Below are 14,183 nucleotides of genomic sequence, written 5' to 3' on the forward strand. Positions count from 1 at the left end.
AACTGATGGTAATCTAACTGAATCAGGATTTACTGCACTAAACAGTTTACATGTAGAATTTACATTTTTCATAAAACAAAACATATAAAATTAAGCTGACACATTTGCTAATTACAAGTATCACTATTGCAATATGTACTAACTTTTAAAAATTATGAAATGGGGGTAGTTTTTTCCTAAACAAAAAAATTATAACATGCAGGCTATCTCATGAAAAAGTTTATTATCTCTAAAACTTTGTCTAACTTTAATAAAAATGAAAAATCTTCTAATTTTTCCTCTCCCAAAAAGGAAATAGCATGGTTTGATATGACTAACCTAGGATAGGGAAGATGGCCCTACTAAGAACAGGTCTATTAAGATGGTAGAGGTTAAAAGTCATCATCTGAAGAAAAAAAATAATTGTAATTATCAATGGGGACAGATGTTAACTAGACTTGTAGTGATCACTTTGCTGTATATACAAACATTGAATTATTATGTTATGCACTTGAAACTAATAGGTTATATGTCAATTATACTTCAATAAAATTTTTTTAAACATTGTAAAAGGATCAATTTGTGTTTAAAAAACAAATATAAAAGGAGGTCCAGTTGAGCTCTAGCTCCCTAAGGAAGTAGCTCAATGCCAAGAAGACAGAGGTTGAGCCTTGGCAGGGAGTAGAAGAGAAAGAGATTCTCCATGAGTGCAGGGGCTATTTGTCGTTTTCTCCAGTGCGTATAACTTTGCCTCCTGGAGTTGGCAAGTCACTTTCGTTGAAAGAATGACTGTGCTCAGCAGGTAGGTGTAATTATCTAAGCAGGGAAGAATTCACTTTGTTCTGGGCGTTGTTTTGAACATTTCTGTTGTTCCTTATTGTATTCACGACTCAGATGATTCAATGTTCTCCAAACTTGTCCCTCATATCACCCCCATCGTGCTTTTCCTTTACCCCTTGTACCTTAATCTCTCTCCAATCGCCTTACTGAGGCTGCCTCTCTTCGAAGTCAGTAATGGCCTCCTAAATTACAAACCCAGCACCTTTGACAATGGCTTGTCTCAGGAGCTTTCTAACTGCAATTAGCAGTATCGATCACCTCCTCAGAGCCCTCTTTTCTTTCTCATCTTCCTTGACATTCTTTTGCTTTCCTGCCTCTCTTCCATTCTCTCCAACAGCTTGTTTGTATTATTTGCTCACTTATTTCTCTGACCGCTTTTCTGAGAGTTTACCCAAGGCTTGGCCCTCACCCTCCTAATCCTCAGAATTAATCTCTGGTTTTCCCCTTTTCAGAGAATTCACCCATGCCCATGGCCTCAGCTCTGAGCTCTTTGTTGAAGGATTATAAATCTACCATCAGTAATCTCTTTCCCATGCTCCATCCCATACCTCCAACAACTTGTACATGCTCATCTCATACATATCTAGAATAATTCATAATCTTTTCTTTTTAAATGAGTTTTCTATTTGCTATAAACTAAATTGTGCCCCCCTAATCCCCACACACCAAATTCATACATTGAAGACTCAATCTCTAATGTGGCTGTATTAAAAGGTAGAGATTTTATGGAAATAATCAAGGTGAAATGATGCCTTAATAGAATAGGATGAGTGTCCTTATAAGAAGAGCTATCAGAGAGCTCACTCTCTCTGTTACGTGAGGGCACAGCACAAAGTGACCATCTTTGAAGAGGAAGAGAGATTTCACAGGAAACCAAACTGGCTGGCAACTTAAACTTGGACTTCCCAGCATCCAGAACTGTGAGAAATAAATTTCTTTGTTCAAGCCACCTACTCTATGGTATTTTATCATGGCCACCGGAGCTGCCTAAGATACCATTCTAAATTCTGTGTTTGTTATTTTTTTACTTACCTCTTTTCTTAGCAACTCAGGCTTAACACCATGATGTCCTTTTCTACCTTAATTTCTCACACTGAGGTGTCACAGAAATTTCTCTTCCTCTTATCTCTTGTATTTGCCTACTTCTCCCCATGGTTCATGTTACTACACTAATCCAGGCATTCACAACTCAAATGTAGACCACTTCAGTGCCCAAAGGACAGAAGACAAACACTTCAGTGGTCTACTAGCAGAGTTTTGTTTCTAGAATGATTTAATTAGCTCACACTGGATCAACCAACCATAAATGATAACCATAAACATTGGACAAAATACTTTCTTTAAGAAACTGAAAACACTGGAGAGTATAAAAAATTAGGCAGATTCTAAAGTGGTCTACAATTGGAAAAAAAGGAAAACATGAGTGAGTATCTCTTTTTGAACTTTTAGCCCAGGGCCATTCCTCAGGCAGCACGGCTGAGACTCCAGTAGAATGTTTGGTAGTTTGGGGGGACTGCAGAGTTAGTAGGCAAAGTTTGAGGCAATCTCTTGAAAGGGAGTAGAGAATCTCAGAAAGGAGAGGGTTAATGAAGGGAAACTATAAATTTTGTGTATAAACTATCCAAATCTCTGGCTGATCCCAAACAACATATGTGCATAACCCAACTAAGGGTAAAAAAACTAAGTGGAGATTTCAGTTACTACTCAAGAAGAGTTTTCAGTTTGGATCTAACCTGTTTTATTGCTTGCTAATACAAACTAACTACCAGTCAACACTCTGGATAAATAGGAAATAATCAAGAGTTTCCACATTCTAATCCACAATATCCACTATAAAATCTGAAATTATGTAACACATTTTTTTTTTAAACCCAGAAAAGTGTGACCCATTCTTAAGAGTAAAAGCAATTAGTAGAGTGTGATTCTGAGATGACCCAGATGTGGACAAGGATTTTACGGCAGCTGTTGTAACAATTCAGTGACTTAAAAGGAACTATGTTAAATTGACTGAAATAATAGAAAATTACCAGAGAAGTTATCAAAAACAAATAGAAATCTTAAAAACAAAAATTACAAAATTTGAAATTTAAGAAAATGTACCAGATAGGATTTACAACAGAATGAAGATTACTAGAGAAGTAGGTGAACTTGAAGGCAGAGCAATAGAAATAATACAACCTGAAAAATAGGATAAAAGAGATTGAGAAAAAGCAGGTAATAGGTCATTTTTTAATACCAAGTTCTCCCACTTTATTCCCCTACATAGCCATAAAACCTTCTCCTCTTTGACCTTCCACCCAATTTCACCTAAACATTGACTTCAGTTAGTAACGGGGCAGGCAGAACTGGCCAGTAGCGTCCCAGGTTAATCCCTGACCCAAGGCATAGCCCACGATCCCAGGACATCAGCCCAGTCTTGCTTGATATAGTAAGTATGCCCAAGAAAAAGACACAGCCCAGGTTTTGGGACCATTGCTCCTAGTCTAAGAGAATAACATAGCAAGTTATGCCAGTTCAGAGCTGTCTAACTGAGGTCTGGACTGGTTAAGAAAGCTGTCAACAATGCTATTCAAAAGTAAGCCCTCCCTGTAACTTGCCAGATTTCTATAGAGATCTTCTTTATGGGACTGGGTAGCTTTGCGATGATCATAAAATGGATACCCGGGAGCAATAGCAATAAAAAAACCCTCTCCAGAGAAGACAAACAAGATGTATAATGACCATACAAGACAGGGACAGAAGCATAACCCACGGACAGTTGGTTATTGCTGGCCTCCTACACTTGCCCTGATCACATTTTAAAGTTTGTCCTGTTTGACAAATCCTCGGACAACTGTTGTCTTTTGAAGTATTTTTTTCTGCTCACGGGTCATCTGTCCATCTTTGCCCCTGTGACCGGTGTCTGTAAAAGGGCTGAGCTGTCCCTAGGCTTATGTCGCTGATATCCGGTATCTGTACCTCGTTTCTGAACCATTTGCAGCCCACATATCCAAGAATCCAGCATTTCTAGAGCCTACTTCCTGTCTGTTAATGAATTTCAAATACTTTTCCAGGCACTCAGATGTTGCTGGAATTAGTAGAAGCCAATGTGGAAATTTAACTTCAAATCTGAAAGTCTCATAGTTTCAAGACCAAGTATATGGGAGAGCTGAAACTTCATATTCAATACCTGACCATACTAGATGTTTTGCCTTTTGTAATTCATCATGCAAAAGTCACCCTTTTTCCAACTGTTATAGGCATAATAATCTTCCTGTTTTCTAACAACATAACCCATACATTGAGTGATTCAGTCTATTGTACACTCCCAGAAATTCTTACTGGTTTCAGGGCTCGCTACTCGAAAAGCAGTCCTAGAACAGCACTGCCAGGACTTGTTAGAAATTCTGATTCTCAGGCCTCGCCCCTGACCTATTAAATACTTTAACAAAATTCCTAGGTGACTTTCACGTACATTAGAGTTTGAGAAACACTGGTACAGAGCCGACACTTTGTGCAGGAGTCCCCAGGTGAATCCAAAGTGCGGCCAGTGCTGCCCTGCTCAGTGGCACGGCACGGGGCCGCCTTACCTCTCGAACGGCATCTCTCCCCATTTCCAGCAACTCCATTTCCCATTTCCTCTGCCTCTATCTCCCACCTTCCAAAAATACTCCAGACAGAATCTCCTGTGCTATTTCAGGTGTTTGGATATGTGCACTTGCTATTTGCTTTGCTGTGAATGTCGTTCTCTCCTGCCCTATTTTCTTTCAATGAATTTCTCATCATCTTTCAAAATCCTCAGTTTTTGAGAAGCTTTCCCCGAAGGCTATCTCCACACTCACTTTCCTGAAAACCTTATTCCTCCCTCTTCTATGCTATTTCTGTACCCTGTGCATTTTATTTCTGCATGCTTTCTTAATATTGCCGTTATTAGCTTACATATCTGTCTTGCCTACTCGATTCTGTGTCCCCCTAGGCAAGGACTAAATTGCATCCCCTGCCTACCACTGTCTAAATAATATCTAGCTCATGGTGTATATTTAGTGACTTTTAGACTGAGAAAAATGGGAAAAGCAGATTAGAAATCAGGCTCACTTTGGATCTCTCTTAAGATGTCATATTGGATGCAATGGAAATGGGCAGGAGTCAGAGAGTTATTTATCATTAATGCCAACCCAATTTCCCTCATTCTGCAACTTCTCCTTGGCTGGGTCCAAGGATATCCCTCATTGAGTGAAATATCAATTCTATCTCAGCCAATATGCCTCACTTCATTTGGGTCTAGTCCAAGTCGAAAGGAGTATATTTAATTCAATTTAGATGAGACCACAGAAAATACTTAATGCTTCTGTTCCTCCATGTAATGAAAACCTGTCAATCCCTACTCTTTGCCATGAACTGCAAAGGCAAACCAGACTGGTTCCTCACAACCCCCGGCCCCCCCCACCCCAAGAGCTATGGATCTCTAGAGGACACAAATGTGTAGGAAGCGAGAGGAATAATCACACAACTAACTGGAATGTGTACTGATGGAAATGTAACTAGGCTGGGGCGTGTCATTGAATCTTCTGTGCTGGGTAAGCTGCACACACAACTGAGCTGCATGTGGGATAGTCCCCACAAACAAGACACCTCATGCTGACCCACTGACATTTGCCTTGCTGAGTGAGCAGAAGCAGACGGATAAGGTCGTTCTCCAGCGTTTTACAGCAGTAGCCAGACCCCCAAAAAAGGTCATTAAAATAATTTTTAAATATGCATGAAACCATGACTAATTTATAATTATGCCCAAAGGCAGAAGGAAAACATCTGCACACATCTATTTAAAGTTCAAGTGAAATCTGTTTTTAAAGTAACATTTAGGAAATCTCTACCTGCTTATTGGATTTCATGCCTTATTTGTCCTAAAAGGGAAATGAAAAGTTTTAAATAGTGGAGATGAAAAATAAAGACTGGCATTGTAAAAAAAATAATCTCTTCTCAATGGATCACCAATGCATGTTGCGTATGAGACATTATAATTCTTCCATCAAGAAAGGGCATTTAAGCAATTCGGTAGAGAGCACTGTGTCACAGCACCCTGGTGCTTCCCTGGGACATGAAATTCATCCAGTGGGGCACACATACCTCTACTAGAGACTTCTCAAGAGCCAAAATCAGATGAACATTTTGCCTCTAGACCTCTGTTTCTTCTTGTCTATAAATAATCTGGATGGACAGCACACATTCATTTTAGGGAACACAGGAAAAGACATCACAAGAATAACGACAGCCTTTTTGTAACCTCATTTGGACTCAAGGACTACATGTGCTAGTGGGTGTTCCCATTCTAGGTTGGGAGGAGGCCACCTGGGAGGCCTTTGGAGGACTCAGCGTTCCGACCCAGCTGTGTGGGACCCCAAAGCCAGTTCTTGATCTACTTTCCCTTTCTGCCCCTGGAGACTTGGCTTCGTAAAAGCCCTGCAGCTAAACACCATCAGCTGCATGGCCTGCTATGTGCGAGTGGTGTATGAACTTCTTGAATTTAATTCTGTTAAAAAAAAAAAGTTAGCATATTTAATATGAATTGCATCAAAAGGTCTAAAAAGAAATTGATACTATTCAAATATTTATCCTGCCCCTTGAAGATGTATTGTTTATCATTGGCTAACATATCTCCAGTTCAATTTAAAAACTGCTGTTCAGCCTCTGTGTAGCAGGGACTGTGCCAAATCTGTGTTTACAATGACAAAAGAGGCACGGTCTTTGTCTTTGAGGTGCTTCCACTCTAACGAGGGAGGGCAGATCTTAAAGTTATCAATTTCATTATCTCATTTTACAAGTAAAGCAAAGATACTACACGGAGAAGACCAGGGTCCTTGCCTGGGCTGGAATGTCAAAAGAAGGGTTTCAGAAAGAGGGGCTTTGAGCAGAACCTTCAAGTATGAGCAAGTAAGTAAAGGGAGGCAACACCAGGGCAAGGCATATGCCAGCCCGTCTGAGGTGGGCAGAGCATTCCTGAGGGCGAGGGTAAATCCAGCCTCATTGGGAGGAGCCAGAGTAGGAGGCAGATGAGGGAAGCAGAACAGAGACTGAGTTGTCTATCACCTGGCTCCACCTGAGGTGGGGAGGCTCCACCCCGACCTTCCTGGTGCAATGAAACCTTTTTCTTACAATAAACTGTCCTGTCTTAGTGGTTCTTACACCCAAATATATATGAAGTCAGGGGACATGAGTTAATTTTTAGACATATTTAACTCTGAAGTGCTTGTAGGTAGAGATGGGCAAACGGATTAGGGGAGACCTTACAAATAGAAAAGTACAGCAGTATCGGCTCTGGTTTCCAAACCTTCCAATTTCTCTCCATTTCTGGGCTAGTCCTATTTTCTTTGTCTCACTAGGTACTGTGAATAAGGAGAAATACCATGAAGCTCGAGGCTGCTCTTGTGATTATGTAAAAACACTGGAATAATAAACCTGCCCTGCTAGTATCATAGGAGCATGCTGAGGATGGAATACCATCAGAGGGCTCAGAAAAGAGACCTACAGGAATAGAAGGCTGCACTCTTATCTCCCACTGGCAGCAGCAGGGAGAAGAAAGAAGTCCTAAGAGGAAATACCACCCGGAGCAGTGCTGTGCACACAGCGATACTACGAGTGCCTTCTGTGTGCTTTCACTGAGCTCGTGCTGGGCTGGCATTACCTATTTGTTTATTGATTTATTTTAGAGAGAGAGGAAGAGAGAGTGAGCAAGAGGGAAACATTACTTTATTGCTCTATTCATGCTTTCATTGGTTGACTCGTTATGTGCCTTGACCGAGGACTGAACCCACAAGCTTGGCAATCTGGGAAGACATACTAAACAACTGAGCTACCCAGCTAGGGCAGGCATTATCTATTTTTAACATTCACAAGAGAACCACGAGGAAAGTATCACTATTATTCCCGTTTTGCAGATGAGGATTCACAGTGGTTCTAGGACCGGATCATTGGCATCATTTACTGCTTTTCCCATCTCTGCTCATGCCTGAACACTTGTAGAAGGGACAGGCTCCCTTTGGAAGCTCTGTGGTGGACGGGGCAGTTGAGAGCTCATGGTTTACCCTGCACACCTAGAGCCATACTAAAGGAAAGCTCTCAGAATCTCCAAGCGCCCATGAGCAGAAGGGAGGGAGATGAAGCCACCGAAGAAATGCATGTACATTTTCTGAACCATAGCGCAGACCAGAAAGACAATGGAAATGATTCTCACGTAGGCCACCACCTTCTTGTTCCCCACCCAAAACAGGAGCCAATGGCATGGAGGAAGATGAGCCCTAACACTGGGGGATCTTGAGGAGCTGGGGCCTTTGTGCCCAGGGGTGAAGGTGCAAGGTTGCAGGTGGTGAAGAAGAAAGAGAACAAAGAGAACGCTCAGAAGCCCATTTTGCAAGAGCTCCTGATCAAAGGTGCAGCTTTCCCCTGCCCTGGTCGGGTGCTGTGGCCTGAGGCTGAAGCCTTTGGTTCTCCGAGCTAACAACCCCCCTCCCAGTGTGGTTAACCACCGGGAGGTGAGAATGGCCCATTAAGGAAGAGTAGAGAGAAGCCCCATAGCCCTCCTAAGTCTCAGTTTTACTCATTTACGAAAAAGAGAGAATAAGGTCCCCCTTGCAGGACTGCTGTGTGGATTAAATGAGATGATAAAGCCAAGGGTTTGTGAAAACTACAGAATACCACACCCTGGCTCGTCTAGTGTCCTATGCAAGCTGGCACCTCTCCTTTCAATGGTAGTACATTTAAGGGAAAACACTGGCCCATCAGTGGCTGAAAACTATGTGTTATAAGTGATGCATGAACCACATAGGCCCTGTGGCTGGGAAATGCCATGTACGCTGCCTACCACATCTTACCTCTAATCACCCTCAGGACTGTCTGAATGCCGCATTCCTGGGTCTGGTTCTCTAGGTCTGTAGTTTTCCTTTGTTATTACACCATGTAAATCCAGTGCAGGAATATAGCAGTCCTGTTCCCACCGCCATCCCCCACCCCCACCGCCCCGTCCGCAGAGGATCCATTCCAGGACTCTCAGGGGGTGTCTGAAACCATGGATAGTACCAACGAAGGCCATATACGGACTTTTTTTTTTTCCTACACAAACATATCCATCTTAAAGTTAAATTTATAAATTAAGCACAGTAAGAGATTAACAACTATAACTAATAATAAGATAGAACAATTATAACAGTAAAATAAGGGTTACTTGAACACAAGCACTGCAATATTGTGAGTCGACATAAAAACTGAGGGGACTACTAAATAACTAAGAGACAGGTAGACAGCTGGACACTGGACGAAAGGATGATTTACATCCCAGGCAGGATAGAACGGGATAGTGCAAGGTCTTATCACACTACTTAGAACGGTGTGCAATTGAAAACTTATGGATTGTTTGTGGAATGATTCATTTAGTATTTTTCAAGGGTAACTGAAACCATGGAAAGCAAAACTGTGGGTAAGGGAAGATTACTATATAAGGAAATGTTTACCAAAACAGTGCCTCCATCAGGAAGAGTCAAGTTAAAACAACAACTACAAAATTCAAAACAAAAACAAGACTCTTCCAGTGGCATATGCTATAGGACATAAGCCAGTGAATAAATTCTGTCTTTGTGCTTACTGCCAATCACCTTGGACAACTTACGACACAGGAACCTCTCTTTTTCCTTAATAATGTATACTTGAAAGATGCATATAAAATCTCAAAACTTCACTTTTCCCACACAAAGATCAGAAAATGTAACTTCTACCTTTTACCAAATATCTTCATCACTTGATTAAAAATTATCTTTCAGAAAAATAAAAAGTTTCCACTTAGAAATACTTTTAATGCATGAAATCTCATTTTAAAAAAAAGACAAATAGTATCATTTGGCTTTGAATGTTTAGAAGTTGGCAGCCCCACCTCTGTTTCAGTACTCTTTCGTCAATTAGTCCATTCTCAAGGTTTTCAGCTGGCTGGGAAGTTGGCTCTCCATGGCTGGCTGGACTGGAGGACTGTTCCACCCTGTCACCAAGAGAAACAAGGTGGGTCAGGGACTAGTCAACAGGAGCCCCAAACGCGGATGGCATGGCGGCTCTGAGGGTTGACGTCAGCCTATAGTTAACATTTGATTTGTGTCCACTTCCGAGATCCACTTTAGGGTCATGACTAAGGACTGAAAGGAGGACCCTCTGGGGTCATCTCACTCAGTAGTTTGCACATACCAGGACGTAGACTGATTCCAGTTCACAGGGCTATTTTCACCAGTCAGCCATACTGACAAGTTGTGGTAAAAGAATCCTTTCCTTTACAAAATGATGGAGATAACAGAATGTACTTTTACTGGTTAATATTCTTATTTGACAAAAAACAAACAGAGACAGAGATAAACTCTCTATCAGATCCCTTCTCCACTCCCCGACATTCTGGGGGATCCTTTATTACCTGTCTGATCTCATGATGTTAGAACCACACCCCACTAACTCTTTCATTTTCTGAGAGATGCAACTGAAGAAGGAAAAGCAACTTGCTCACTACCACAAGCTACTCAATAGCTTGACCTCAGTTTTTCACCTTCCTGCTCACTGATTTTTATACCAGCTTCAACAAGAACAACAACCAAAAAGCAAGTGCAAATACTTCTGCTTATTATAGATTCCTAGGATTTGCCTAAGTCTGAATAGAATGCTAACGTCCAGCTGTGGCCTACAAATCCTTTTCAAAAAAATGTACCAGACAATCATTAGCCATTAAATGAAATATGCACTCAAGCTGAAACCCATCTGCAATCTCTGATCTAGAATGCCATTATATACTCTTTAGAAGGAGCCTTAAGCACCATTTATTCTATGTGCTTCATTTTATAGTTGAAACTAAGAAAAGTCAAGCAATTCTCCAAGGTTAGAGGGGTAGCTAATGCCAGAACAGGGGGCTGAAATCAATTATTTTGATACCTAGCTTCAGGGTTCTTTCTACTAACACCAGGTTGCCTACCTTCCTTAAGCACTTCCTGAAAGAATTTAATTAAATTGCATATTCTCACCCTTCTATTATGATTCCCATGTGACAATATATTTGTCAAGTGACAACATATCGGACAATAAGCAAATAAACCAATAAGCATTTTAACTAAATATAACTAATAAGCCATCTGCAATCGTGGTTTTGCACCAGAATAATCTAACCTGAATACAAGATAACACAATCCTTAAAGTGAGTAATCTACTATTGAGTAGAGTGAAAAGCCCTCACTTATAAATCTCTGGACAACCCATGTTCCAAGTCTCAGCTACTCTTGAAAATGGCTTTTTTAAAGAGGTCAGCATATGTAATATTTAACACAAGACTATTCCGACCTGGGATAAAGAGGAGAGATTTATCTCAAAGATTTTGATATTCCTCACATCAGTAGGAATTAGGTACTGTATTAATTTCCACAGCCTACAGAAGCAGCAGCAGGAATGTCAATATTTAACATAATCAATCCAAGTCAGTGGTAGAACCAGGACTGAAGCCCAGATTTCCTGGCAGTCCAGTTGGTTCTCGTTTACTAGAGAACATTACAAACTGTTTTTGCGGTGGAAACAAGGCTGTCTGCTTTCTGCCAAGCTGTGCTTAAGGCCATATCAAAATTCCAGTCAACTGAACAGAACCTCCAGCTCAAAGTCCGAGCCATCCAAGCATGCCGGGAAATTACTTGGACCTCTATTTGAGCTTCTCACCCTCCCATGGCTGGAAAGGAGTAGAAACATGCAAAGGGAGCTTCATCAAAAATCACTTATGAAGAGTGTACTTTTACACAGACAGGTCAAAACAATGTTTAGGAGACATCCCTCAAATAAATCAGATGGCAGAATCTTCAGACCCACTGTGGACCATCCCTTTGTCCCTACCCATTCCTCCATGTCCCCAATATCCAGATATTCTAGAAATCAAATTACTTAAGCCGGGTCTCTCTAACCTTATATTGCTTACCAGAGAGCAAGACAGGAATATATATTAGTACAGATATAATCTGAAAAAACTAAAGTAAACACACAGAATGGATTTCAACAAACATCACAATCTTTTTTAAAAAATTAATGAATAATTGGCCTGCAGCAATTATTTAACATTAGAAACCTTGCAAAAAGTTGGGAAATATGAAAATACCAATCAGAATGCCTGAAATGATCCTGGGATGCAGATTGTAAAATGAATATTTTAATTTTAAAATTCCTGTTATTCCTTTTCATTACAAAAGTCAGTGATAAAAAAAAAACAAATTAATGAAAACATCCTTAAACCTCAAAGCCACCACAAATTTTTCTACATGATTTTTGTGGGATGTTGTCATAGCATTTAGCATTCTAAGAATACTCTTGAGAAATTAAACGTCCCCGTAGCAAAAGTCTTTAGCAAATTATATTGTGAAGGCCTCTAGTAAATTATCTTGCAAAGGCCTCTGGAGAATATAAATTAGTTACTATAAGGAATCCTTGGCAAATAAACACATACATACATAAATAGTTTAGGGAAAAGCAAAACAGCACCAGAAATGCCTTTCCCAAACTCTGATTTTAAGATCTAAGGGGCAGAGGTCCATTCCACTCATGTTGTGTGTGCATTTCAACTGCTCATTACAGTTTTCTACATAGGAACTCCTGGCTTATAGGACCAAGCTAACAATTGGAAGGTGGTGTTTTAAAAGGGGTGTATTTTAAAAAAAGTATCTCGATAAAGTATCTCGATTCATAAAAGTTTGCAAAAAGTGTTCTTTATGCAGCTGTTAGAAATACTGTCCATACAAGTTAGCTGAAAATGGTCACAATCTTCAAAAAGATTTAAACTGCAAACGCCATGCATAGAAGAATTCACGAACGGACTTACTCCGGGGCTGCCGCTGCTTGCGTGACTGGGGCTCTTTCTCCAGAGCTTCCAGGGGACTTCAGTTCTTGAATCTTCTGCTTATATTTTTTAATTAAATCCATCAGAACAGCCTGGTGCCCAATTTTTTTTACCAGTTGCTGAACCATCCGATCATTAAGTGCCAGAAGAGCGGCCCCACTTACTTCTTCCTCTGGGAAGAAGAAAAAAAAGAAAAAAAAAAGAGTTTCTACGTGCGTGCCTGGGAAAGCCCTGCAAAACAACATGCCAAGGAAGAAAGACTATTTCCGGTGTTAAAAGGATCATCTAAACTTGTCCCCTGATGTTATAAAATTATATATATATATTTTAACAAAGAACATTGAGTTGCACAATTCTAAATGGATGTCTGCTAAGAAAGTATAAAGTCAATAAAATCTTATTCTTTCCACATTATCGCCTCCTCTTTTCTGATTCTTTCTTACAGGGATTGTTTTTATGAGGAAAAGAAATATTCTCAGGAAATTATTTCTAACAGCACCTGCCAGGCAACATTCAATACTTGTAAGTCCAGCACTACACAAAACACACGCTTCCTTATATAAGGACAAAAGTACTATAAAATAATATCAAATATGTATTTTAAGTAACTCTTAAGACCTCATTTGATTTCAGTTCTTTTTGAAATACTATATTCTCCTGTGAACACTAGATTAAGACAAACTGTTACAGTCAGTCAAGAAATGCAAGTTCCTCACAGCAGCAACTCCACAGCCACACTCACAAGCAATAGGCATCAAAAGCAATTATCAGTAACAAAGGACACTCAATATCTAGGCTGCTCAATTAACATATTTTTAAAAGTGCAAACAACTCACCTTGAAACCTATGAACTAGCTCTCCTAAGTTTTTCTCCACCAACCACCTGCAGACCTGGTCAACTGACCAAGCTTCCATTGCTGTATGCTGTAAATAGATACACCTGCAGAATAAAAGGTGAGAGGAGGATTCTTTAATTTTTCTTTGATTATTGTTTGACTTAATTTTATTTTAATTTTTACCAATCAGCTCTCTAATCTCAGCTCCTTCCTTTGGCGGACTCTTTTTGGCTCTCAATCCTAAGCTTCTTTCAAATTGCTGTTTTCCAAATACATGTCTAAAAGTTACCAATGAAACAAAAAACTCATTTTAAAAAGGAGACCAATTTGAACCTATTTCCTAGTCTCACTTCTCAAATTTCTTCACCTTCTCCTACTTTTTTCGACAGGCAGCCCTCGGCTTTACTGACAGCCAGAGACTACAATGGTACCCGATCCTGTACCATTAACACCCAGGGCTTTTCACAAAGAAAAGAAAGGTGTGAAATTCACCAGGACTAGGCTCATCAGGAAGTGGTTGACATTTACAAAAAGGGTGGGCAAGAGAGGAAGAGAAGAAGAATCAGATAAAAGCCTGACAGAGACACTTACTAAACCAAGACTGGTTAACCCCTTGCTGCTCCGGAGCTGCGAGAGAGCTTGTAGCGGCTTCCGATTGCTCTGGG

At 40.3% G+C, this 14,183-nt stretch overlaps 1 protein-coding gene across 1 annotated transcript in view; it reads right to left on the bottom strand.

The window, feature by feature from the left end:
- Nucleotides 1–13,862, bottom strand: part of SAMD3 (sterile alpha motif domain containing 3) — a 33,573-nt gene extending 19,711 nt beyond the window's left edge. Inside the window, exons 1-5 of the mRNA XM_054568928.1 lie at nt 13,852–13,862; nt 13,519–13,622; nt 12,665–12,854; nt 11,449–11,454; nt 9,719–9,820 (exon numbers count right to left, since the gene is read on the bottom strand). Of these exons, the coding sequence (XP_054424903.1) occupies nt 9,719–9,820; nt 11,449–11,454; nt 12,665–12,854; nt 13,519–13,597 (377 nt within the window). The 5' untranslated portion in view covers nt 13,598–13,622; nt 13,852–13,862. The remainder of the gene's footprint in view (nt 1–9,718; nt 9,821–11,448; nt 11,455–12,664; nt 12,855–13,518; nt 13,623–13,851) is intronic.
- Nucleotides 13,863–14,183: the final 321 nt, after the last annotated feature.

The sequence above is a fragment of the Pteronotus mesoamericanus genome, unplaced genomic scaffold (assembly GCF_021234165.1).
Source record: "Pteronotus mesoamericanus isolate MK-2021 breed Mesoamerican mustached bat unplaced genomic scaffold, CSHL_Meso_final contig_20, whole genome shotgun sequence".
NCBI classification, from domain to species: Eukaryota; Metazoa; Chordata; class Mammalia; order Chiroptera; family Mormoopidae; genus Pteronotus; species Pteronotus mesoamericanus.